This window comes from Pogona vitticeps, chromosome 8 (genome assembly GCF_051106095.1).
Source record: "Pogona vitticeps strain Pit_001003342236 chromosome 8, PviZW2.1, whole genome shotgun sequence".
Taxonomy (NCBI): domain Eukaryota; kingdom Metazoa; phylum Chordata; class Lepidosauria; order Squamata; family Agamidae; genus Pogona; species Pogona vitticeps.
Window position 1 is genome coordinate 15,146,785 of NC_135790.1, and position 27,599 is coordinate 15,174,383.

At 43.6% G+C, this 27,599-nt stretch overlaps 1 protein-coding gene across 12 annotated transcripts in view; it reads left to right on the forward strand.

Moving 5' to 3' along the window:
- FEZ1 (fasciculation and elongation protein zeta 1) overlaps nucleotides 1–27,260 on the forward strand; it is a 63,316-nt gene extending 36,056 nt beyond the window's left edge. For 4 of the 12 annotated variants that reach the window (XM_078379781.1, XM_020812121.3, XM_072978808.2 and 1 more), the window contains exons 4-11: nucleotides 1,622–1,708; nucleotides 11,024–11,213; nucleotides 12,672–12,695; nucleotides 14,331–14,602; nucleotides 15,841–15,921; nucleotides 17,060–17,135; nucleotides 25,584–25,649; nucleotides 26,860–27,260. In XM_078379781.1, coding sequence (XP_078235907.1) covers nucleotides 1,622–1,708; nucleotides 11,024–11,213; nucleotides 12,672–12,695; nucleotides 14,331–14,602; nucleotides 15,841–15,921; nucleotides 17,060–17,135; nucleotides 25,584–25,649; nucleotides 26,860–26,876 — 813 coding nt within the window. In that variant the 3' untranslated portion in view covers nucleotides 26,877–27,260. The remainder of the gene's footprint in view (nucleotides 1–1,621; nucleotides 1,709–11,023; nucleotides 11,214–12,671; nucleotides 12,696–14,330; nucleotides 14,603–15,840; nucleotides 15,922–17,059; nucleotides 17,136–25,583; nucleotides 25,650–26,859) is intronic. The other 8 variants (XM_078379786.1, XM_020812122.3, XM_078379784.1 and 5 more) reach the window with 3 other exon arrangements.
- The last annotated feature ends 339 nt before the right edge of the window (nucleotides 27,261–27,599 follow it).

Sequence of the window (27,599 nt, forward strand, 5' to 3'; positions counted from 1 at the left end):
AATCACACAAATGTGTCTAGGTGGAAAATGCTGCTTATCAGTTGGGAGATTTCCCTCCAAATATATGGGAAAAAATAGTTTGGTTCTGGACATGTCTGCTTGACATGTACGCACGTGCAACAATGGTCATGCCCGCAAGGCACAACTCAGTCCCATGCAACATTTTGTTCTGCCTGCAATAATCATAGAAACAATTGCTGTAATTTAAAGAACAACACAGAACTTTTATTGGAGTGGGGAACACTCGGACCAAGTCTTCTCTGTGCCTGCTCAGTCTATACTTGCGGCCACCCGTGAGCTCCTTCAAGAACGTTGCTGGCCCTTCCCGAGAGTTCTTGTCTGAATCAGGAGCAGACAGCCCTTTTAATGTAGGATTGTCATCTGATCTTTTTTTAGGTCCTTTTAAAGCAGGCTTGTCCAACCTGTGGCCCGAGGGCCGCATGCAGCCCAGGTCAGCTCGTAATGCGGCCCAGTGCAATTTTTTATTTTTAAAGAAATTCCAAAGTTTCAAGTTACACTGCCGGCACTTGCGGCCAGAATGTGGCCGGGGCATGTCACAACAGTAGAGGGGGAGAGAGGGAAGGAAGGAGTGGGAGGGGAGGGGACAGGGGGGCTGCGTGACTGCATTGCGCCATCCCCGTCAATAGATGGACCCCTTCCCAGCCCCATAAAGCCACTGGAGTCAAAGCTGGCAGCCTCTGCTGTCTGAGATCGCAGTTGCCGGTAAGCATGCTTGGAGCGGGGCTGCGGAGGACGGCTAGGGATGCCCCCCCATGCAGCCCAAACCAAATGTATGTGCGGCCCAAACCAAATTTTCATCTTCTAATGTGGCCCAGGGAAGGTGAAAGGTTGGACACCCCTGTTTTAAAGGGAAAAGGTGGGGTAAAATATTTTAAAACAAATAAAGAAATAAATGAATAAATAAAATCTTCAACCAGAAGACTGACCTTTGTTAAATAGGGGACATTTATTTATGTATTCCTTTGTTTATTTGATCTATATACCTCTTCTCATAGAACTGTGACCTATTGTGGCAACTCTATCTCTGAGGTGTTTTATTTACTAAATTATCCCCCCTTTGATCAAACGTTCTTCTCCAGAGGCCTGGAAAGAAGGAAAATTGAAAAATGAAATGGGCTAGTTTCAGATCCAAGGGTGGTGGGTTGGTTTTCAGAAATGCTTCTCTCTCTCTCTCTCTCTCTCTCTCTCTTTCTTTCTTTCTTTTTTTCTTTCTTTTTGAGAAATACTGTGGGTCCTTTTCAACTGCTTCTTAAGGCCTTTTTCTAAATTATTTTTTAAAAGACACAGTATATCCAAATCAAAATTTGAAAAAGTGAATACAATGAGATCCTAAAGCCATTAATAACTGGCTTTGGAACAAGACATTATAGGTAACCAGTAATTAGAGTTGAAAGCACACTGGTATTGCAGACATGTGACAGAAGGAATGTTTCATGTTTCAGAAACCAGATGCAACAAACTTTTATCTGAAGTAGCTTTTCAAGGTCTTATCTCAGTAGTTTGTGTGATAATTACTAATTGACGCAAAACCTGCAAAAGCTAAGTGAAGCCCATTCCTCTTATTGAACAGCCTGCAGTTTGAGTTGTTTTTTTCCTTCAGATCCGTGAGAAGGAGGAGGAAGAGCTTAATGAGAAGAGTGAAAATGACTCTGGTATTAACGAGGAGCCTCTACTCACAGCCGATCAGGTACTTGCCTGTCTCCTTGGCCTTTCCTATGTGAATGATAGAAAATTTTAAGGATATTCCTTCTACTGCATGACTCAAAATGGACTAGTTTGTGTAATGTCTCCAGTCAGTACTAGTTAATGAAGAGTGGAATTTGTCCTTTAAATGACCAGCTCCTTCCCTTGCTCGGCAAATTTGCCTTGAGTAATTGCTCATAACAGTGCTGAAGAACTACTAGATTTATGGACCTCCTGAGAGCTTTGAAAGCCCCCCCCCTTTACCTAATATGGCTGGCTTCCATAACAAAGCAAACCCATGTGTGCAGCGGCATCTCATGCTTGGCACATCCTACAGGATGACCTTAGGCACAGCTGATCTTATAACATGACATGCATTATGCAGTACATCTTACAGGATGGGGTACTAGCTATGCCTCCCTGAGTCCCTCAAAGGAAAGGTGATATAAAAATGCAATAAATCAGTAATAGAACTGGCTTCACACTTCCATAAAAGGTGAGATTGTGAGTCACTATTTTCAGTCTTCTATTTTTTAAGGTTCATAAATATATCAGTCTGGGCAAAACTAGGTATCTCATAAGTCTGCCTTTCGTGATTCTTTTATGGGTCTTCTAAAGAACAGTTGGGATAGCTGAAAATTCAGACCTCATAGATTTCCTCTGTGGGGCAAGGCAATGCGTGGGAATAAAAAATATGGTGGAATTTATCTGGGGCGGGTCTAATTTTGCATGCAAAAGCTATAATTATTCTAGCTGATGTCAGAATGGGAGTTGGCACAGAAATGTGGGGTCCTCAGAACTACAGTACAGTGGTGCCTCGCTTGACGACGTTAATTCATTCCAGCGAAATCGCTGTAGAGTGAAAACGTTGTCAAATGAAATAAAAAAAACCATTGAAATGCATTAAAACCCGGTTAATGTGTTCCAATGGGCAAAATACCTAATCGTCCAGCGAAGATCCTCCATATGGTGGCCATTTTCGGGTGCCTGTCTTGCGAAAAATGCCTCCAAAAAACAGCGGGGAGCCATTTTGAGCAGCCAGAGGCCATTTTGAAAACCCAATGATCAGCTGTTTTGATTGTCGCAATGTGAAGAATTGGTTCCCGAAGCAGGGAACCAATAGTCGCAAAGCGAAAAAAAACCATTAAAACATTGTTTTGCGATTGCAAAAACATTGTCGTGAAGTGGATTCGTCGTTATACGGGGTAATCGTTAAGTGGGGCACGGCTGTATAACATTCCATATTTAAAAAGTCTGCATCTCTGTTGTTCATGACTGTGAGTGGGAAATTGAAACCGTGAGTAAGACCTGATGAAATCATACTGTTGCTGAGGTAGAGTTCAATCTGATGTTTCATCCTCTTCTGTAGCTACCACTAGGATAATGAATGATTATGTTAGTAAAACTAACATAAAATAATGCTGCTTTGTATAACATGTGAACTTGTAGGCTGCAACTTTTCTATTGTGTACAAAACGTCTGGAATACAATGAGGCCCTAATTTTGCTCACAATGCCATCTTATGCCAAAAGGGTTATATCACAATGGGAAATTTATAAAAGAGCAGAGCCAAGACGGGTATTTTTTAAAAAGTAACTAATTACAATCCCAAGGCCAAAGTAGTCAGTTACCACTAAAGTTGCAATTTTAAAATTCGACGTATTCGCGAAGGCTTTCACGGCCGGGATCTAATGATTGTTGTGGGTTTTTCAGGCTCTTTGGCCATGTTCTGAAGGTTGTTCTTCCTGACATTTCGCCAGTGTTGTCCTCTGAGGATGCCGGCCACAGAGACTGGCGAAACGTTAGGAAGAACAACCTTCAGAACATGGCCAAAGAGCCTGAAAAGCCCACAACAACCATTAAAATTCAACCTTTCACCTTCTCCATGGGTCCAAAAAAGTGACATTTGAAGCACTGGTCATTTTGAGTTGGAAGATACAGTGATGATCAGATGTCCAAAAAAATATCATTTGGCCTTATGTAAAGCAGTTTCCTATGTTCCCAAGCCTATAATAGAAATTATTGTACATCCCTTAGATAGTGTCGCCTGATAGATATTCAGATACAACCATTGCCGAAAAAGCAGGGGCATTTTCACACAATTTTTCTCACTCCTATTCTCTGTCCACTTGTCCGTGGGCTTGTCTCTTTTGTCTCCCAGGGTTTGGAGTGAGTCACTCAATCATTAATAGTGGACGTTTGTTCCATACCGAGCAGCTTTTTGCTGCACCTGTGAATTTCTGTTGGTTTCCATGGCGATGATACCCAGTTTATTGAGCGGATACAGCACCCCATCGTTCTTAGTGGTGTTCTCTGCAATGACTGTGTTTAGATTTACTTTGTTATTTTTAAAAATTGTGACCTTGTTTAGCACTTGAATAGCAGTAGTTGTGTTTATTTTCCTGGTTTGGGATTATAATCTTTGAATTCATTCTGGGAAGCCTGAGACGTCCTTTGTAATAAACACAGTTACCTCAACACAGTTACTGCCTTTGTTAGTTTTGAAGAAAGACTGAAGGATCTTTCCTTGAGGTCTCCCCCTGCCAGATTCTTGGTGTCAAGAGAGAGCCCAGAGGGGCCGAGGGTTAATTATACTCTAAGATCTCAGATAGATAAGGCAGGAAAGAGATTTTCCAGCACCGTAGGAACCTAGAGACCTTCTCTTGTAAATGTAGATGTAGGGTAGGAAAATTTCAGATGCCACCCACTGGACCTGAAAGGACCACCCCTGTAACCCCAACACCCTTTCCTTTTTTAAACAATGAAAAAAGCGGTCCTCTTTTGGGTCCGAGGGGTCTTTTTTGGTTTTGAAGAAAGCTCTCTTGGGTCTCAAAGTGGTCTGACAGAGCCAAAATCATAGCAGACGTCCCCATCCCTTTCCCCCTATTGTTTTATTGAAAAAGTCTGCCCTTTGGCGATACTGAATTTTGGGGGCCACAGAATGGTCCAATGGTCTCCTATGGGCCAAGCAGTGGTTCTTTATCATCTACAGATGATTTGAGGTTCAAATCCTAGAATACCTGAACATTGACCATATTCACTGGGGAACTGAAATATAAAACATTGGCAAAGATGGAGTACAATCCACCTGAAGCAACTTCCTGTGTTTCTCTAAGTCATTTTTAAATTTCAACTCAGGGCTGGTTTTACTCAGACATAGAATGAGCGCCCACTCCTCTCAGCTTCAGGAAGAGCCACGAACCTTGACTCCAGCTACAACATGTTTAGCTGGCGGCATAGCAGCAATTAGCCATTTTGCTTTCACACCTTGACCTGGAGTGTATCGGCACTGGTTAATATTTGCTGTTGTCATAACTGATTTGTAATCAAGCAGAAGCAGGAGAACAGTAGGAACCCGGACTGAACTATAATGTTTTCTTGTGGCTACTGTGAACAATTTTACATTGCAAATTATCTAATCAGATCAAAGTACACACCTTTGTAATAAAAGTAAAATTGAAAATACCTCTGGGGGTCCAGTGCTGATAAAATATAGGGGTCATATATTATATGTCCTCACTGCTTCTGGCTGCCCCACCCCCTCCTCAACATCAGCCACCTGGATCGGGGGGGGGGGAGAGAAGGGGCTTTAGAAAGTGTTTTTATTGTGATTATCAGTTGCCATCAGGCCATGTACGTAGAGACCCACAGTGGATCTGAGGGAACAGGAAGGAGGGAGGGCGTTGGAGGGGGCAGCCATTGAGGTGGTGCTGGGTAGGGGATGGGGGTGGGGGTAGAACATGCCCACATAGGAGAAGAGAGGTTAGATATCTTACATCTATCCCCTCTTCTAGTCCTACCCCCAACCAGATGGTATCAGGTGACCATATCAGCAAACCCTCGAGCCACACGGTGCTGTTGATGAATGCCAGGTCAGTATAAAATAAGACTGCCCTCATCCATGATGTGCTTCTGGATGAGGGTGCTGACCTGGTGTGCATTACTGAGACCTGGGTGGGAGAGGAGAGTGGTGTCCCCCTCTCCCAGCTGTGTCTGCCTGGGTATTTGGTCCAGCACCAATGTCGCTCGGAGGGTTGGGAAGGGAAGTTGCTATTGTCTATAGGAGTTCTATCTCTTTGACCAGGCTCCCTATCCTATCCTATGAAAGGAGGTCTTGAGGGCCTGTCTTGCGTGTTGGGCTTATGAGAGAGATTGGGAATTCTGTTGGTGTACCACCCACCCTGCTGCGTACCAACAGTCTCCATGCCTGAGCTGATGGAGGTAGTCTCGGACCTGGTGTTGAGGACTCCCAGGCTGTTGGTGCTGGAGGACCTCAACATCCATGCCGAGGCTCCCTTGACTGGGGCAGTTCCGGACTTCATGGCCACCATGACAACCATGGGTCTGTCTCAATGTGTCATCGGCCTGACACATGGGAAGGCCCATACCTTGGACCTGGTTTTCTCAACAGGACTGGAAAATTGTAGTTTGGATGTGGAGGGGCTGGTTGTGACCCCATTATCATGGTCAGGCCACTTCCTGGTCAAGTTTAGTCTGTTAATATATTCACAAAGCCTTTACGGCCGGGATCTACTGGTTGTTGTGGGTTTTTCGGGTTATTTGGCTGTGTTCTGAGGGTTGTTCTTCCTAACGTTTCGCCAGTCTCTGTGGCTGGCATCTTCAGAGCACAGAGTGCTGTCCTCTGAAGGTGCCGGCCACAGAGACTGGCGAAACGTTAGGAAGAACAACCTTCAGAACACGGCTAAAGAGTCCAAAAAAACCACAACAACCGTTAGTGTATTAGCTTCTTCTCTCCTCTGCAAGGGTGGGGGATCTATTAAGATGATCCACCTTCGGAGACTAGCGGATCTGGATGGTTTCCTGAATGCTCTGGAGGACTACAGTATCCATCTGATATGGTTGGCGCTCCTGTCAAAGCTCAGGTCACCCTATGGAATAGGGAGGTGACCTGGGCAGTTGACACAATTGCGCTGAAGCACCCTCTCCCCGCACGCAGAGCCCAGACAGCTCCTTGGTATACTTCTGAACTGGGGGCGATGAAGCAAGAGGGGAGACGGCTGGAGTGCAAGTGGAAGAAATCCTGCTAGGAGTCCAATCAAACACGACTTAGAGCCCATTATCGGGCCTATTTCGTGGCAATATGGCTGGCGAAACAGCAATATTTCTCCAGCCATATTGCTTCCTCAGAATGTCGCCCAGCAGAGCTGTTTCGGATGGTCCGGGATCTTCTTCAAGTCCCGGACTGCTCATCAGCTTTCTGTGATGAGTTTGCCATTCATTCTGAGGGGAAAATCATCCAGATTCGCACTGGGTTGGACTCCACCATTACTGCAAAATCAGAGGACGTGTCCAGTGTGCCGTGCTTAGGTCAAATATTAATGGATGAGTTTCAGTTGTTGAGACCTGAGCGTGTGGACAGGATGCTTGGATCTGTCCATTCTACCACCACTCCGTTGACCCTTACCCATCTTGGCTAATTGGAAGATCTGCCAGAGGGGTTCGCAGCTGGGCCCAGGAGGCTGTGAACGCCTCTTTGAGAGAGGGAGTGGTCCCTACCACCTTGAAAGAGGTGGTAATTCAACCACTCCTTAAAAAGCCTAACCTGGACCCAAGGCTGGTGGTTAACTACCGACCAGTGGCGAACCTCCCTTATTTGGGCAAAGTGTTGGAGCGGGTTGTGGCCGGGCAACTCCAGGCACTGCTGGATGAAACGGATTTTCTGGATCCATTTCAATTGGGTTTCAGGCTGGGTTTTGGTATGGAGACTGCCTTGGTCACCCTGTACGATGACCTTTGCCAGTAGAGAGACAGGGGGAGTGTGACCCTGTTGATACTCCTGAACCTCTCAGCGGCTTTCGACACCATAGACCATGGTGTCCTTCTGGATAGGCTGGCTGGGTTGGGAGTTGGGGGCACTGCTTTATGGTGGTTCCACTCCTTCTTGGCTGACCGTGTCCAGAGGGTAGTGCTGGGGGACAGCTGCTCTATCCCATGGCGTTTATCTCATGGAGTTCCTCAGGGCTCAGTACTGTCCCCCATGCTGTTTAACATCTACATGGAACCACTGGGAGAGGTCATCAGGAGGTTTGGGCTGACGAGTCAGCAATATACTGATGACACTCAGCTCTACCTCTCGTTTTGCACCCATCCAGGTGAGGTGATTTCTCTGCTGAACTCATGGCTGGACCTGATAATGGACTGGATGAGGGTTAATAAATTGAAATTCAGTCTATACAAGATGGATATGTTGTTAGTGGGTGCTTCGCTGGACAGGCTGAAGGGCCATTTCCCTGCCCTGAATGAGGTTACACTCCCCCTAAGGGACGGGTCCGCAGCCTGGGGGTGCTCCTGGACCCCAGTCTAACTCTGGAAGCCCAGGTGGACTCAGTGGCCAGAGGCGCCTTCCTTCACCTGCGGAAATTATACCAGCTACGGCCCTACCTGGACGAGCGGAGTCTCATGACAGTCACACATGCACTGGTAACATCCTGCATAGATTACTGCAATGCGCTTTACGTGGGGCTGCCTTTGAAGACGGTCTGGCAAATGCAACTGGTTCAGAATCGAGCTGCGCAGCTGGTGAGTGGTGGGGCCACTAGAGAACACATCAGGCTGATTCTGTTCAAATTATATTGGCTACCAGTCGCCAGGCCCAATTCAAAGTGCTTCTTTTGACGTATAAAGCTCTAAACGGCTTGGGCCCTGGATATCTGAAGGACCACCTCCTTCCATATGAACCTACCCGGCAGTTAAGATCTAGCCAGGGGGCCCTTTTGAAAGCACCATTCCTCAAGGAGGTAAGAGGGACAACTTGTAGACAAAGGGCCTTTTCGGCAGCTGCCCCCAGACTATGGTATGCCCTCCTGAGGGAGATTTGTCTGGCGCCGACACTGATGACATTTTGGCACCAGGTCAAAACCTTTGGGTTCCAGAAGGTTTTTAATTGAAATAATATCAACTGTGGGTGCTGATGGCAATTTTTATATATTTTAATTGTATTTTAATTGTATTTTCTTTTTTATTGTATTTTAATTGTTGTACACCACCCAGAGACCTTTTGGGTAGTGTGGGCGGCATATAAATAAATAAATAAATAAATAAATAAATAAATAAATAAATAAATAAATAAATAAATAAATAAATAAATAAATAAATAAATAAATAAATAAATAAATGACTATGGAGCTCTGACTACAAAAGCTGCCATGGCACAAGGTGTCTGGTTGGGTGAGTAGGCCACGACTGCTTTTCTGCAGTTGGAGCAACATGAATGTAAGTGTTGAACAGGATACCGACTATTGGCTTTTGGCTGAAGCAACATGGTTTTGTATATCCCTATATCATGTCTGTGGCTTTGTGACCTCAGAATTGTAGGACCACAGCCCCCAGAATTGTTCATTGCTGGCCATGTGGGCTGGGACTTCTAGAAGCTGAAATTCAGCAACATCTGGGGAGCCAGTCTTGGGAAACACTGATCTTAAAGCAATAAGTACACAGACAAACATTAAGTAGCTCAAACTGAAGAGCATGACTTAAATCAGCAGCTTATTAGAAGTAGGTGGACTCCTACTGTCTTTAGTGTCAGCTGATCTCTTCTGAATGAGTAGTGTGCAATACCACCCGCCAACAAAGGGCAGATTGTCAGCATCCTATTCTAGGAAGGTGTGAGGATTTGCCTTCCAGACACTCTCGTTCAAGCTCATTACCACTTTGTCGTATGTTCTGCCATGCAAAAGCATTGTGTATTACAGCAATGTTCTGTGTCCCAACACAGCTTGAATTATGGAACTGCAGAATTGTAGAGTTGGGAGGCATAGCCAAGGTCCTCTAGTCCAGTTTGCTGATAGTGCAGGAAATCATCAATTGACACTGGTTTTGATATAATTGTGCTGCCCCTTCAGTAGGAGTGGTTCTGGTACTGGCTTCTCTCTTAGATGCTTCCAAGAGGATTTAAATTCTATATATCTTCTCACAATGATGATGATGATTTTGAAAAACTAAGTGATTTCTTATAATGGAAAATGTAGAGCAGAACACAATACGATGCAGTATCTGTGTGCAAGAAAGGAAACTAATAAGCAGCAGCAATAGCAGCCTGCTCAGTTTTGACAGCTGATTTACAGTATTTTTCATGTGGTGACTAATAAGGTTTGGTTTATACGAAACAAGAAAAGACTGAGGATTGGGGAATGCACAACCCAAAGCCTCTCTTTATGTGGGTGACAATGGATGATTTTGCAATCAGGTGAATGGGAATCGGATGCCCCCCCAGACACTTTCATATTAATGTGTTCCAGATTGAGTCATAGTAGACTCATGGACCTCAATTCAATTACCGGTCTCAGCTACAGTAGATCCATTGGAGCAATTGCTGAATGGATTCAATGGAGCTACTCCAGTTGTTGGATGTTTTTTTTAATCAAGGCATATTTTTGTAATTAACCAATATCGGACACAGCTTTGAAGAGTAAAAAAATACAAGTAAGGTTATTTCCCCTCTTCATAATTACTAGATGAAGTAATGTAGAGAAGTTACTTTCTGGTCTGCGATCAAAGGAATCCTGCAGCTAGTTTGGCCATTGATACTACGGCTGGCTGGTTTCTGGGGGTTGCAGTCCTCTAAAATTAAGTTCTCGAGCTGTGAACTCTGGAGCATGACACCCTACTAGACTAGTCCTATCAGTCCGTGGAATGGGTGATGCAGAGCAGATCCTTGGCTAAAAGTTTGTTGCATCTGGTGCTCAGTGCCATTGCCTTAGGGCTGTTTTGCACATTCCATGAAAGTTGCCTAGTTAATAGTATCTTCGATGGCCTGCATGAGTCACTCAGTGGGCAGTTGAACTTTGAACAAGAACTAGCATTTCTAATCATTGGTAATGATGGCTAGAATATCCGGAGGGACAGATGTGGGGAAGGCTCTATTAGATCAACCAGAGAAAGATGACAAGTTGAAAAGAGGGCAGTTCATCTTTGCCCCCTGCCTGTCTTCCTTACTCAGAGGGTGCAGAGGAATTGGTAGCAAGCCAGAAAAACTGCTGCAGAATCAATGTTTCTTTTCTTTCCATTGCTCTGGCCGAAGGTACAGACTTTTGGACCCATTTATGCCAACTCCTCCCCTCGGTGCCTCCCACCAATGTTCAGTCTTATTTGTGGCTACAGAACATGGTGGTATATTCTTGAATATTTTCTAATGTAGCCAAGTCTGAAGGTTTAAAGACGGACATTTCTTAGCTTTTAGGAATGACGCACTTAAAATTCAGAGTTTCCATAGTAACACGAGGTGTGCGTGAGAGAGTCTGCAAATCTAAGCTTGATGTCATGCTTTTAACTAAATGTGATGCTATTGTTCTTTTTGCAGGTGATTGAAGAAATTGAGGAAATGATGCATAATTCACCAGACCCTGAAGAAGAAGAGGAGGAGGAAGAGGAGGGAGAGTCGGTTTTGGTGGAAGATGATGGTGGAGAAACTAGCAGTCAGGCTGACTCAGTCCTTCTGCAAGAAATGCAGGCATTGTCACAAACTCTCAACAACAATTGGTCTTGTGAAGGTGAGGCTGAAAGGTCTGAGTATGAAGAATAATCTGCTTTCTTGAGCCAGTATACATTGGCCAAAATCCTTTATTCAGTGTAGCAAATCACATTAGATCAATGTGGATTTAGAGAGTTAAAATAAATAGTAGTTAGAGTAGACCTATTTGAATTCAACATAAGTTGTCTCAAGTCTCCATGGATTTAATGAGACTACTCTAGTGTGATTTACTCTGCTAAGTAACAAGATTTGGGGCACTATATATTTTTAAAAAATTCCTGGAATGTATGGTTTCACACTGGAGGTTGGGAATCAAATATTCCAAACTCTCCATCCATCTTTTTCAGAACAATGAGTGACTGGGGCTTTAATTTCAAAGCACTGAAATTTAGGAGCACATTTTCTTTCTGCTAGGAGGAAATGAACTTGCTCACCCAAGATGCACTTACTACCTGCAGTTACTTCTCTTCAGCGTAAGGAAACACAAAAGCGAGTGTAGACTTACTTCCAAACCAATATGGCTACTCCATGCACCTGGACATTCCTCCTTATTCCTCTGTCCTCTCCCTAGGTGTGCTAATCTCACATGAACAGAACTTAACCAACAGGGTGACAATGGCCTGGGTACTGGTTGGGCAGTTACAGTTCTGATCTTCTTGCCCAGAAAGCCAATGATTTGAAGGAGTGTAGTGATAATACTGTTGCAACGTGTGTTTATTCAAATATGCAGCTCCCCCACAACAGCATAAAGTGGTGCAGTCTGGGAAAATCTTCGCCCTTTGAGTCTACTCAGTATCTTTTTATTTCTCTCCATTTCTCAACCTAGAGTGAAAATGTTCAGTAATTTATGCTTGAGTGGACAAATTTGGCCCTCTAGGTGTTCCAGGACAGAGGTAAATTTGGAACTCCAAGGGTCAAACATAACATTCCCCATAGCCGCCTCAATAAGGAGAGGCCACACATGTGGGAACGAGTACTTTGTACTCATAGTGGCTCTGAATTTATGTCCAACCCACCCACAACAGGATTTTTTTTGCAACCACATCATGTTCCTGAAAAATCAGTTTCTCTACCACTTATTGAAAGGGTCACAGCCAAACACAAGGGGCATCAGGAAATCAGAGGGGAATGGAGGCTGATGTAATAACCCTTGCTACTCAAAGCATCCCAAGGTGTCAACCCTTCGAGCCCTGGTTCTGCTATACCACTGCTCTGGGAGCGTCATTCTCAACAGGTCCAGCAAGCATAGCCAATGGTGAGGGGGTTGGATTCCAACAACATTGGGAGACCCCAATGCTTCCCTACTGATGGTAGGCCGTTCAATAAGATGTTGCTTTGTTACTCTGTTCTCTCCAATATTGTGCAGCATTCTTGTGGCAGTCCCGTCACAGAATGGTACAGAGATAATGAGAGATTTTAGTCTGCCCTCATATGTTTTGATGTTGCTTTTCCTTAACATTGATGGATTCATTTGCAGGCTGCGCCATCCCAAGAGCCTGGGGTGAGTTAATAGTCTTTCATTTAAAACAAAAAACATAAAGCCAGAGATCGGATGGTCGGGTGAAGAACAGAGTGGGGGGAAAACCCCAAAACCAAAGGCAGAGCTTCTGCTGTAAGGGAGAGAAGGGATTTTAAGAGTCAATGCTCAAAACTTTTAAAATCTCAAGCACCTTTCACCTTAATCTGAAGAAATATGCAATTTTAGATGAATTCTTCCCAGAAACAAACTGAAAGGAAAACCCCAACTGTTTGTAGATGAAGCGAACATCAGCTTGTCTCTCATTAATAATTCCCACCCAACTGGGAAGAAGGTTTTGTCAATAGTGGCTTCCAGTATGTTCCTGGCTGAAATTCAAAGGCTTTGCTTTTCCCCTTTAAATCTTTAATGGCTTGGCACCAGGCTGCTGGGAGGATGTGTCTTCTCCCAGACCGGTTGGCCCCTCGGTTGATGTCACTCTGCATCCAGGTGCAGGCTCCTCCAGATATTTTTGCTAGGAATAATACTTGTTTTTCTGCCTCTCATCTGCAAATGTGTGCATATTTAATCAACTGATTTTACTATACTTCAAACAATAAATAAACTGCAGCTGGAGTTAATGAGGGACCAGCCCCTGGGGCCGGACCATCCACTCACACGTCCGCCAGCCCTGCTCATCCTTCCAGTTGTTCCTGAGTGCCATGCTCTTCCCAGTCAGCTAGCCACTCCTGGCAGAGGGAGAACAAGTCTCCCTGCAAGGCTGCTGAGTGGCTAGCTGAGTGGCGCTCCAGAGTGATGGGAAGGAAGAGGGGGGCCGCTGCTGCCGACGGACAAGCGAGTGGGGCTGGACCCTTGTTAGTTCTAGCTGCATAATATGAATAAGAATACCTCCATCTCTACTAACAATAATAATGCAGTATGTAGTACAGTAGGATCCCTGTATTCATGGTGAATTAGTTCCAAGCTCCCCCTGTGGATGGTGAAAAACGGAGAACACTATTTTAATAGGAAACACTAAACATAGCATATTCTCTGGCTTTATCTAGTGGCCAGTTCTGTTAATGACATTGTGGAAACCTATTTCTCTCGTGAATGCTATACATAACATGACCTCTGGCTCTCCCTAGTGACCAGTTCTAGTATCATCATTGTTATAGAGAGAGATATATTTTCTTTTAATATTTTTTAAATATTTTCAGACCATGGATAAGTGAATCAGCAGATATTGATCCCATGGATAACAGGATCTTACTGTATTTTTGTAGCATCTAGATAGTGGTTTGTGAAGGTCCAAATTGCTTTGCATTGACTGACACTGTTCAGGGCTGGCCCCTCGCATTAGATAGGGTGAGTTCATTGCTATGAACAGCAAACCTGTTGTTTCATAAAAGGGAAGCAAATTCTTAATTCTTTAGTTTCCTATTTCTGATTTTTTTTTTTCATTCCCAAGGGTAGGGGAATGGGTTTGTAGGATTTATTTCTTCTGCTTCAAAATGGGATGTGTTTGGATATTTGCCCCTTGACACAGAGGAGGGGAGGGGGCTGAGAAAGCGTCTTGGGCCAGCCCTCTCTCCATCCGTCAATGCAGTCTCTTTTTATTAATATGGTCCAAGGGGACACCATCATATACATGCTTGCCACTTGTTTTGTTCTACAAAGGCTTGGGGCACATGGCCATCTCCGAGCTTTCGGAGCTCCTGGGTCGAGTACAAGGTGCTATCCGGGAATACTCAGAGGAACTGGTGCATCAGCTGGCTCGTCGGGATGAACTGGAATTTGAGAAGGAGGTGAAGAACTCCTTCATTACTGTGTTGATTGAAGTCCAGAACAAGCAAAAGGAGCACAGGGAGCTGATGAAGAGGAGAAGGAAAGAGAAAGGGCTGAGTCTGCAGAGCAGCCGAATAGAACGGGCAACTCAAATGCCACTCAAGGTAGGCTCTCAAAGGGGGGGGGGAAGAGGACAGAATGGGCTTGATTGAGAAGCATTTCCTTCCTTCCTTCCTTCCTTCCTTCCTTCCTTCCTTCCTTCCTTCCTTCCTTCCTTCCTTCCTTCCTTCCTTCCTTCCTTCCTTCCTTCTTCCATCCATCGTTTCTTCCTTCCTTCCTTCCTTCCTTCCTTCCTTCCTTCCTTCCTTCCTTCCTTCCTTCCTTCCTTCCTTCCTTCCTTCCTTCCTTCCTTCCTTCCTTCCTTCCTTCCTTCCTTCCTTCCTTCCTTCCTTCCTTCCTTCCTTCCTTCCTTCCTTCCAGCATTGACATCATCTGGAAACTCTATTGCAGGAAGTTTGCAATGAGCTTGTTTGGCAAAGGCTAGATTAAAAACAAAACAGTATGCACATATGATCCAATGCTATTCAAAATAATGGGTAGTTGCCATGTCAGCGGATTAACATCTTTTTACAGAAGCCACAGTGTAAAGAGATATCTGTATATATATATAAAAAAACTCATCTGTGTTAAAAGCAAGATTTATTTCTTGCATTCTCATCTGCAAGCAATAAATAAAACAACATCCACATTTAAAAAGTAACTCTGACACCCACCGTTCTTATGCCAAGACAAAATGGCATGAAAGAATGAATACGCTGGATTGTCTAGAAATCTCGAGCAAGCTGGGACCTAGCTGGCAGGTGGTTAGAGAAAGCTGGGCTTAGCAAAAGACCTGACTTTTTTTAAAAAGGCCAGATATTGTCCCCAAGAAGATTTTAATTTAAATAGAAATCTCAAAATAAAGATTTCTAAAAGAATGACAATGGATATTCCATGTATTGGTTAAGGGATGGATTTCTTAAGTATCTCTCCTAAACGTTTAAGGCTACAGACCATACCCATAGACCTGAGAGTAAGCTTCACTGAAATTGGGGGGGGGGGATTTACTTCTGAGTAAAAGTATAGGATTGTGGGATTGTGTACATGCTGGATCTATGTACATGCTAAGAACCTAAAAGGCGCATTTGCAGTATGAGGAAGGTTTTGGACTATAGTTCCCATTATCTATTAGCACTGGCAATGCTAGCTTGCACTTCTAGAAACTGAATGGGAACGCCAGATGTCACTCATCTGCACTCCACAATTTACAGGATTGGATTCTTATTCATTCTTATTCATTCTTAAGCAGACCAACCTGCAGCAGAAGGCAAGCCCTAACACGTTCTGTTTTGCTTTTGTGTAGCGGTTCAGTATGGAAGGAATCTCAAATATCCTGCAGACTGGTATCCGGCAGACATTTGGGAACTCAGCAACAGACAAGCAGGTCAGTGTAGGATCTTCTAGGGTTCACTTATGCGCAAATTGCCTTTTTCTCCTCCTTGAAGTATCAGACTGGGAATGGCCTTATGTCGCCACACATGACACCACCATAAAGAGGGAGCTTCAACTGAGTGAAGGTTTGCACAAGTAAAAAAATATATTGGGGGAAGAGTGTAACCCCTAACTAAGAGTTTCTAGTGAAAACTGAGGCATGCAGCTGGATCTATGTACATGCTAAGAACCTAAAAGGTTCATTGAATGGTTGTGCAATGTTGTCCGTGTTATGACAAAGAAATGGAACCCAGTGTGGGTAAGGAGGGGAGAAGAATGGCATGTTTAAATTCCAGCATTTCATACAATTTGTGTGTGTGTTATCCAGCAAGATCACCAATAAAATGCCATGTAAGGGGGGGAAAAGTATTCATGAAGGCTTTCACGGCCGGAATCTACTGTTGTTGTGGGTTTTTCGGTCTCTTTGGCTGTGTTCTGAAGGTTGTTCTTCCTAACGTTTCACCAGTCTCTGTGATGCCAGCCACAGAGACTGGCAAAACGTTAGGAAGAACAACCTTCAGAACACGGCCAAAGAGCCCAAAAAACCCACAACAACAACAAAAATATGCTTAATTCTTCCTGTTTTTTATGATTCCAAAGATAATCTTAGAGCTGCAGAGCTGAAAGGGGCCCTGTGGATCATCAAGACCATCCCCTGCCAAGGAGACACAGTGGGGGAATTGAACTCCCAACTACCTAAACTGCTGAACTATTATTTTTCAGTCACTTCCTGTTGTCTGTTAGAGATGTACTTTTAAATTGTTGGCAGTCTGAAACCGTTAGCAACTGTTTTGAACTGTGAGCTCCCAATTGTCTAGCATTCGGGAAAGGTTGGGGAAATGGTTTACTGCCAGCACTATGGCACAAGTAGCTTTCCTAGATGCTGAATGCTGCATTTGCTGACAACAGCAGTTTAAGTTCAGAATGTTAAAGAAGAAAAAAGGGGAGGGGGAAAGGCCTCCCTATGTGGATATGTGAATGGTTCTCAGCCTTTTCCTGGAGGAATGAAAAGGCCACAGTGTTGATGCCTTCAGGTTTCTACTCCTCTGAGAAAGAACAGAAATAAATAATTTCATGTCATTCCTTTCCAGTATTTGAATACAGTTATTCCGTATGAGAAGAAAGGAATGCCTCCTTCAGTGGAAGACTTACAAATGCTTACAAACAGTAAGTTTCTAGTCCTGCAGTTTTGGGGGCACACTAGAAACACAAGATGAAGGTCAGCCATGGCTGTCTTAGGACCAAAGTGGAAAAACTTCTAAGAAAGCTGTGCTCTCCCAGTTCTTTAAAATTATTTTAAAAGCAGACTTGGAGCAGGGCTGTGGTGCCGGAAGATAATAAAGGTTTAGTCCTTTTCCTTGAGAAGACAGGGTGCTTTCATGCCACAATCTTTGGTTTCTACTTCCCACTTTTAGATGCCATTGTCTTCAGAGCTAGGTTAGCCTTCCGCAGGTGATTTGGACTACAATTGCCAGAACTCTTCGTAATTGGGCATTCTGGGCTGCGGCCAATGGGGAGAACGAGGAGAATGACGTACTAATTGTCCAGAGTTTGGAAAAAAAAATAGATCTCGGATTGCAAGTCCGTGGCCATTCTGGCTGGGGGATTTTAAGAACAGTCGTCCGAAAAGTAACATTTTCAAGCTTATGTTTTTGTTTCCTGTTTTGGGAAGTATAGTTCAATACTATTTACAAGTTCAAAGCAAGGCTAACTCATACCAAATGCACACACACACACACACACACACACACACACACACATGGGGGCTGGGGTTTGGTTCTGTACAGTATGATTCTGCAGGACTATTTCCCACAGAGGTATAACTAATTCCCTAGAAAATGTCTATATTATTGTTTTAATGATCCATACATGTCTGCTAGAGAGAGTAAATCCTTGCTTGATTCTTACTCTGAAGTTGATGAGTAAAGGACCAGATTTAGACCCGTATTTCCTACTGGATCCCATGGTTTCTGCCAGAATCCACGATTCAGCCCTCTTTCTGAAGCTCTCTGTGTACCATCAGAAGCTCCCCTGGAGGGCAAAGAAATCCTCTAGAGCAGTCTGTGATCCCGCTGAGAGCTGCAGCAGCAAAACATGGACAAGACAGTCCTGATTTCATAAGCATGGGATACCAAAAGTACACCATTGGGCTTGGTTGTCGTTTTGAAAAGTTTCTATGGCTCCTTTTCATTGCTAAGGGTTACACAACTTTGCATTTTAAAAAATCCAGTTCACTGCTTTTGGTGTCCTAGAGAAATGCTGGATGTAGACTTTAAAGTACAGATAAATAAAGTAAGCTTATGACAGTTCATCTCCTGTTTCTAATGTGTCCCAAATATGCCTGTCTAAACTTGGCTTTTTAATGGAAAACAATCTCTCTTCTGCCAAGAGGAAGCATTTTGTTGTTTTGAAATTGTAAAAAACTACAGCCACCTCTTGTTTTTTTTTTAAAATATGGAACGTGTACAAAAGGATAAAAGTGATATAACTCCTCTTCGGTGAGAAGGGTAGAAATGTCGTCTACTGCACGTAAGCCCCATGGCCACTTTTGTGGCCATGGGGCTTATGTGAAATGGTGAAAAAAGTGTTCAGGAGTGGCAATTCACCTTTTAAATGAGTTGCAGCCCCCTTGCGCCTTTGTCAAGTTTCATTTTCTGACTTAGGACTTGGCTTCCAGCTCCTTGTGATTTTCTTTTTTCTGGCCTTTTCCATTTTGGAGAATTTGCTTGACCTCCAGTGGATCCCATTCGTAGGAAACCGGTCTTCACTCTTGCCCGCTCCTTTTCTAAGCTGCATATTATTGCATGGAGGAAATATTTCTGTGGCTGCTGTATTGGTATTTTAACTGAAACAGATATGGGGGACCTTTTTCTGACTAGCAGCCAAATTGTTTCTGGGCATACCTGTTGGCAGCTAAAAGCAAAACAAAGGAAGTGTGCAATGTACAATATATACTGCCCCATAGTGCTTAAAGCACTCTCTGGGCAATTTACAATTTAATTATACAGGCTACACATTCCCCCCCTCCCCCAATGAGCTGGGTACTAATTTTACTGATTTCAGAGCCTGGAAGGTTGGTTGAACCTTGAGCTGGCTGTCAGAATCCACTGGGATTGAACACTGACCATGAGCTGAGTTTTGACTAGGGTTTAACTAGAGTTAAACTAGGGTTTAACCACTGCACCATTGGGGCTCCTGTATGCCCAACAATAGGTGAAACCGTACCCTAAAGTGGGATGTGTCTCCACATCCCAAAGTGGACAGAGCTACCCTTTTACTTGACATGTCGCTTCCATGGTGGCTTCCAGTCGCATAACCATACACACCCTACTCCCACTTTCCCTGTCTTGGAAAAGTCAGACAAGCATTGCAGATATCCTCCGGCTGTAAAATAGCCTCGTTTGATACTGATGGAGGCTTTTTAAAAAGGCGCATTGCAGACATTTTTTCGAGGGGGATCACAGTGTTGTAGAGAGGAAGGTTTGTAAAACTCTACCCACTCCCAAAAAGGCTTGTTAAAGTTTGGATATAGAGATTAAAGTTTGTGTGTGTGTGTGTGTGTGTGTGTGTGTGTGTGTGTGTGTGTGTGCGTGCGTGCGTGCGTGCGTGCGTGCGTGCGTGTGTTTCAAAATATTTTAAAACACCTCTTCTTTCTATGAATAATCTGGAGACATTTCTTAATATTTCACCTGCATTCTATGTTAGTTCTTATCCTGTGTGTACAATTCGTTTTCTTCTTCCATGTTGATGTCTTCCCTGTTCTTCTTATGTCAGGAGCCCCACAGTACAATCAATAAATATTTCAGATAACTTTCACCCAATATTGGGCAACATCTACATTTGGAACAGCTAATCTCAGTTCTTCCATGGTAGATGCTAAGGAGCAATAGAGTACACTCGTACACTCACAATAGGTGTGAAGTTGCCTGTTCTTTTCTGCATTTGCAAAGGGCTGTGTCACCATTTCCTTAGGTTTGCCTTTCTTCTGCCAACTGCATTTTGACTTCTAAGTTAAACCAGTTCTCCATGTAACCAAGGGCTAGATTTTCCTCTAAAGGGGGGGGGGTCCATCCATTTTAAGAGGTGTTCTGGCATTCTCTGCTGTTTCTTCATTCCAGAAGCACCATTAGATGACTTAAAACACCCATTCTATGGATCTCGTCCCAGAATTTCATATCCACCGTAAAGCAGGAGGGGTGCACTTATTTTCTTAAGCCTGAGTTTGAATTGTATTCTCAATTTTTTCAAAAGAAAAATGGTCTACACAGGCGCCCTGTACACCAAATAGGGTTTCTGTGCACCTAATAGAGGCTTTGAAGAGGAAATTTAAGCAGGCATAGCTTGCAAACAATATCTGCTGATATCTTCTCTTCCAGGCAACTTTGACAGGTACAAGAGGATGAGGGCCCTAGCTCTCTTTTTCATGGCGTGCATGTCTATGTATGCACAAGCATGCACACACACAATACATATACGTGTGTCTCTCAACATAATATTCATCCAGAGCATCAACCCTTTTCCTCATTTAAGGCCACTCTTTCCACATATTACATGAAATGCATGTCCAGGAGCGGCTCAGTGGAAAATGTGTGCCTCCCTACGTTGTCAAATTGCATCTTCATCATCCGTAGGCAGCAAGGTCTAGGGTGCTGAGGGGTGACAGGAGTTGTAGTTTAAGAATACCACCTGGAGATCCACATCTTTATTACCCGTGATCCACACCGTACTGTTTGGGGAGTTTTTGACATTGCTGCGGCACTTTTCCTCCCAGGAGAAACAGTAGCATTAGGATTGGGACCACAGCTATTTACTATATAACATTGAGCTTCTGTCCTGAAAAGACCCGAGCACGTTCTAGAATGCTTCAGAGCTTCCAAAGCTATTTCATAAATATCCGAGTTTGTTAGCTAGAAGATTTTGCCTCTAACTCTGACTGAACGATTTGTGGAACCAAAATGGAAAGTCTGAGATGTTGTGACAGCCCTTCATGCATTCTGGGAGAATCGCTCGTCTCCTTTTGAATCTCCATGGCAACTGTGTTTTGAACTGAGTGGAACAAACACAGCCTTAGTTTTCTTGAAAAAAGACCAAAGGGTCATGAATGGCTGTTTTTGTGCACAGAGTGAGTTTTGTGTAAATGACAATTTGTGTCTAGAGGCAAAGCATTAGCAAACAGGTTACCAGGGATAAATTTGAGCTTTTTTGCCTAATTAACTGGTGTGCAAAGCTGCATCAGAGTGTGATGCAAACAGAAGAGATATTGAGATCGGATCAGTTACTGAGCTGGAAGAAATGTGCTTGAATAAGATTCAAAGACCAGCCAGCCCCTTAAAATTCACATTCTTGAATCGTTGGTGTCTAAGTTGCTACTAGCAGAGCGTATAGTAATGTGACGAGCATCTGACTTGTATGTTTCACTTTCCCACATTTTAGAAAGAGGTAGAAGAATCTATCTCTGCATGCCACAGTTTACTTAGACATCCATTCTCTTCAACGGCCTCATTTATCTTCAGTGTTAAAAAAAAGGTCTCAGCATATGTTTTGCAATATGTATTTTAAAAATATTTTTAAAACATAAGAGCTGCAAATGAATTCAAGAGGTGAAAATTGCTCTTATTATTTCTTATTTTAAACAAAACTCTTAGAGATAAAATATGCAAGAGTTAAAAACAGCAAAATAATATGTCATATAAAACAAAATATGGCATATAAAACAAAATTGCACATTCACCCAATAAGTAGTATTTGGTGGAGCAAAACATTTTCATTTAGGAATCTATGAAGAGACTGCTTATGTGATGCAGTGATTAGTGTGTTAGGGTGGAATATAGGAAATCCAGATTCAAGTCCCCAATGAGCCATGAAACCCATGGGTGACCTTGGACCAGTCCCTGACTCTTAGTCTGGTCTACCTCCCAGGCTAGTTGTGAAGGTATCATTCATTCATTCATTCATTCATTCATTCATTCATTCATTCATTCATTCATTGGATTTCTATCTCACCCATCTAGACCAAAGGTCTACTCTGGGCGGTTTACAAATTTAAAAACAATAAAACGAAAAAACATATAGATCCAAGGTGGCGAAAGTATAAGAAATTAAGATACGGCAGGAGGGAAAGCCTGCCCAAATAGTCAGTTTTTAAGTTTATTCCTGTAAAACACTCAGAGGGAGAGCCAGGTGGATTTCCACTAGCAAGTTGTTCCAAAGGCGAGGGGCCATTGCCAAGAAGGCCCGGTTCCTCGTTCTTTCCTTCCGGACCGCCCTCAGCGTTAGGCCCCTCAGCCGCCCAGCCTGGCTGACTCTGGAAGAACTGGGTGGGAGAAGGTGCTCTGCCAGATATTGAGGTCCTAAACTGATTAGGGCTTTATATGTAATCGTAAGAACTTTGAAATCAACGCGGAAACGAATGGGCACCCAACGCAAGGCGGCCAGAATGGGGAAAATATGATGGCAGCTTTTCACCCCAGTAAGAAGTCTGGCCGCGGCATTCTGCACCATCTGAAGTTTCCGTGTCAGTCTCAAAGGCAGCCCCATGTAGGGCACATTGCAGTAGTCTAATCTTGAGACTATGAGCACATGGGCCAAAGTGGTGAGCGCCTCCACATCAAGATAAGGATGCAGCTGGGCAATCCGCCAAAGGTGGAAATGTGTGGAAACGACCACTGATGACACCTGGGTCTCCATGGTGAGTGCCGGGTCCAGATGTACACCCAAGCTGCAAACCTCATTCTTGGTGGTAAGAATCACCCCCCCCCCAAGGAGAGGGAGTTTCCCAGACCAGTGATGTCTGGGACACCCACCCAAAGGACCTCTGTCTTGCCCGGATTCAGCCTCAGTCCATTTCACATCCATTGCTGAACAGGCCCATATAGATGTTAAATAGCATTGGAGAGATGATCAAGCCCTGTAGAACTGTACAATTGAGGCTCCACAGGGCTGAGAAACTCTCCAATCTGCATTCTCTGTGGTGGTCCTCCAAGATGGAATGGAGCCAGGCAAGAGGCAGGCCACCAGTTCCCAACCCGGATAGCCTTCCCAGGAGAATACTGTGGTCAACGGTATCAAAGGCGGCTGAGATATTGAGGAGAACCAGCAGAGACATTTTTCCCTGTCGGCCTTCCTCAGTAGGTCATCAAACAGAGTGACCAATGCCATTTCCATGCCGCAGCACGGCCTGAAGCCTGACTGGAATGGATCCAGGGCATTGGTTTCATTCAGAAGAGCCTGCAGCTGATTGGCCATCCCCCTCTCAACTACCTTGCTGAGGAAAGAAAGACTGGCGATGGGCCTATAATTGCCAATATTGTCCGTTGCCAAGCTCGGTTTCTTCCTAATGGGCCTAATGAATGTTTCCTGGAGCAGTGGTCCTCAACCTTGGGCTTCCAGATGTTCTTGGACTTCAACTCCCAGAAATCCTGGCCAGCAGAGGTGGTGGTGAAGGCTTCTGGGAGTTGCAGTTCAAGAACATCTGGAGGCCCAAGGTTGGGGACCACTGTCCTGGAGAAACCCATTAATTATTGCCGTAGCCCATTAAGATGTTATAGGCCTGGTTTGATTAGCCAGGCTGGGCAAGGGTCAAGGGAGGAGGTGGTGGTGTGACAGCGGTCAAGCACTCTGTCCACCATATCTGACATCACAGGCAGAAAGTGGTAAAGTCTCATCAGGCAAGATGGAGCGCTGGATGTTTCTGCTCGATCCACTGTTTTAAAATAGGGGGTAAGATCCCGGTGGATGGCCTCCACTTTTGATTTTTAAAAGGCTGCAAATTGGTCAGGTGAGATGCTAGTGGGAATCCAGTCACTATGACCAAGTCTGGGTAGATCATGGACTATATAGAAAAGTTCTGCGTGCTGGTTGGAGGCTTTGTTTATCCAGACAGCGAAGTAAGATCAACTAGCAGCCTTCACCTTAGATTGGTAGAGGTTAGTCGCGATTCTGACAGTTATTTGATTATTTTCCATCGGGTTCTGCCTCCATATGTGCTCTAGCCTTCTCCTATTTTGCTTCATTGATCACAACTCTGGATTAAACCAGGGCGAAGAGCGATTTCTGTGCCAAAGAGGGCATTTAGGTGCGATCGTGTCAAGAGCCCTTGTGGCGGCGGCCAGCCAGCTATCAACCAGAGCCTCGACAGATGCGCCCGTCAAATCAGCTGGAATCCCTCTCGTGGTATCTTGGAATCCTATAGGATCCAATAACCTTTGAAGGCGGACCATTAAAACAGGTCCTTGCTCCCCGCGGGGAGGGAGAGCTACTGTGAGATTGCATTCAATTGGGCGATGATCCGACCATGACAAGGGGACTGACACAAGGCCAATCACTATCGGAGCACACCCTCTGCTCCGTGGAGAACACCAGGTAACATTTTGTATGCTGCAACCAAGCTTGCAGTAGAAAACACATACTGTTGATACAGCCAATGAGTAATGATGGGAACCAACATGGTGTAGTGGCTATAGTGTTAGAAAAGGGCTCACTCAGCTTTGGAAATTTATTGTACACGCATGTGTGTAACAGGTAAAACCATTCATTAACAACTGAATACCTTAACAGATTACCTTAACAACTCTGTTGGATTACGGTAAGTCAGATGTGACTTGATGGACATGCAATGACTGGATCAAACCATTGTACTAAGAAAGACACGAATAGGACTACCAGGTCTTGGGGTGTCACAGCAGGCCACTGATGTTCTGAAGCCTTCCAGAGCTAAAAGTAATAAATCTAGTAACTACAGGTTCTTTGGTCATATTAGCAGCGGAATTGGACTCCCCAAACCTACCAGGGACCACCCTTCTGTCACTGCTAGTGCTGCAGCTGAAATGTGGCCTTGCTGCCAACATGTGGCAAGAACGGCTGCAACCTCTTGTATTTCAGAGGAGGAGAAGGAGTCAAGGGCTGGGATTTGTTTGTGTGTGTGCTTGTGTGTATATCATTGCCACTAGTGGCTTTCAGTGACATGACTGTAGAACTGCTCTAGAAAAGATTCTAAAGGCAACCAACCATAACGAAGGATTCCACAAGCAAGATGGCCTTTTTGAAAAGATCTGAAAAGAGTGGTATATATAAATAAATAAATAAATAAATAAATAAATAAATAAATAAATAAATAAATAAATAAATAAATAAATAAATAAATAAATAAATAAATAAATAAATAAATAAATAAATATGCTTGACGACTAACTGGCCAGTTGGAGGGATTTGATCTGCCCTCTCCCTTGGAAAATGGAAAAGGATCCATCTCATGCTAAAGGGAAAACTCTCTCTCTCTCTCTCTCTCTCTCTCTCTCTCTCTCTCTCTCTCTCTCTCTCTCTCTTAATCTAGATCCCGCTCTCCCTCCCTCTCTCTCTTCTTTTGGCTCTCTCCCTCTCAGATAGAAAAATTGAGTAGAGGAAAAAGGCAACTAGCAAAGAAGGAAGCAGGAAGGATTTAGAACATGCTTCCCACCAACACTCAGTGTTAAAAGGAGAATTAAAGAAGGTTGTAATTTTCCAACACAAATCTGGGCCAACATAATAATCTCAGTGCATAGGCAGATAGATAAGGGGCAACATAGTCCTTCTGAATTAAAAACTAATGCGTTTTCCTCCTCCGACTTCTTTCCTTAGTTCTTTTTGCGATGAAAGAAGACAACGAAAAAGTCCCTACGTTGCTAACTGACTACATTTTAAAAGGTAACTATCAAAAGGAACGAGTGTGGCTGTCTACTGAAGACACCCTAAGGCTGCTGTACTCTGACTGGCAGCAGCTGCCCAACAGTCTCAGTCAAAGAGGTCTTTCCCATCAACTACTATCTGATCGGTTTAACTGGAGTTCTCAGGGGCTGGATCCTGGACCTCCTAAATGCAAGTCAGGCGCTCCACATTTGAGCTACGTGCTCTCTCTTAAGATTAGGAACATTAGATGTTCTCTGTCACCACCAGAGTGTCTACATGAGAATCTGAGCAGTAAACTGTAGTGTGTGCATGTAATTGGATGAAAAATTGCTCTGTTTTCACAAGAGGCTGTAGTTCATTGCATGAGCTTCTGTGCAACACAGCTACACTTTACATCTGCTGCAAGACATGGCTGATTGCAAAGAAGGATATATCCATTAGACCCCCCCCCCCGGGAGGGAGGCAGGTTGATTCAAGTTTGGTTTCAGTCAAAACTTTTCCATCATTTGACAGACATACATGCCAGCAAATCAAGCATTACTTGAAGCAAAATAGCTGCTTATTCAATTTTATTTCCGCAGCCTCTCACATATATTTTTCCATCAAATCTATATTCTTTATATCTTCAGATTTTAGAAATGTTAATGGCAGCACTAATGCATCAACTCAGCAAATAAAGTTTAACTTGTTAACATGAAACTGATAAGAAAAATTATAACATTATTTAATCATCAATGCATTAAATTGTCAAATAAATTACATTATTTAAAATAATGAAAATATTTGGTGCCAAATGAAGAACTGATCACTGTTACAGTGGTGCCTCGCTAGACTATTGCCTTGCAGGACGAAAACCCTGTAAGATGATTGTTTTTTGTGATCACTATGGTGCCTCACAAGACTTTTTTTCTATGACCGTGCTTCATAAGATTTTTTTTTAGACCAATGCTTCGCAAGATTTTTTTTTTTTAGACGGATGCATAGGGAACCTCACAAGACGATTTTTTCACAAGACAACGATATTCGCGGAACGAATTAAAATCGTCTTGCAAGGCACCACTGTACTTGGAAACTGTTGGTGTTTAATAATTTAAAATGTCACTTTAAAAAAGTTGAAGATGTCAATAAATTAGGGATAGCAAATGATTTTAAATAAATTATTTCCAAGTTCTCCATCCATGTCCTGAATTGTTGTTGTTTTTTTCCTTCCCTTTTCTTCTTCTTCCAGTTCTTTGTCCTACCTAAACTCCATGCTCTGTGCATCATGAGACCAACAGGAAACAACAAGGCCAGTGTGTCATTCCACCACAGGGACTGCATGACATGATGTAAAACTTTTGAATTGTGTATTTAAAGATGTATAGCATTAACCTGGATTAAACACAAGCAAAACTCTTTCCTTCACTGTCGGTTTCTAGTTGTAGTAAACATTTGAATGCATGAGTGAAGGTAAGGGTTGCTTCTCTCTCTCCTTCTCTCTCTCTCTCTCCTCCCCCCAACCCCTTGACTAGAGATAGTCTTGGAGCAGGCAGTCCATCAGCCTACACCAAGTATTCTCAGCCCATCTTTCCCTCGAGCAGGTATATGAAACTAATTTGAATACTGAAATAAACTTTCCTTTAATTAAAATGGTGTCCCGTTTCTTGGAGAGAGTGTCGCTTTAAAAACAACAATAACCCAATTTGTGGGCTTGGTAAAACCCCAGAGAAAGAAACTGAAGGTGGATGAGTTGGTTTTTCACATGCTTTTTCGCAGGCATTTAAAAATAAAACCCAAATAAGAGAATAAGAATTTCATCAACTATTTGGGATTCTTCTGCTGATTTGCTAATCCAGGATATGATGGCATTGAGTGCGATTTTTAAGTTCCAGCTCCAACATTAGACAAAGGGAGGGCGAGCCCTCTGGAGCAGCAGGTTTGCAGTGCCATGAAAGGGAAATGACTGTTGCTAATTTAATTTGTTACTCA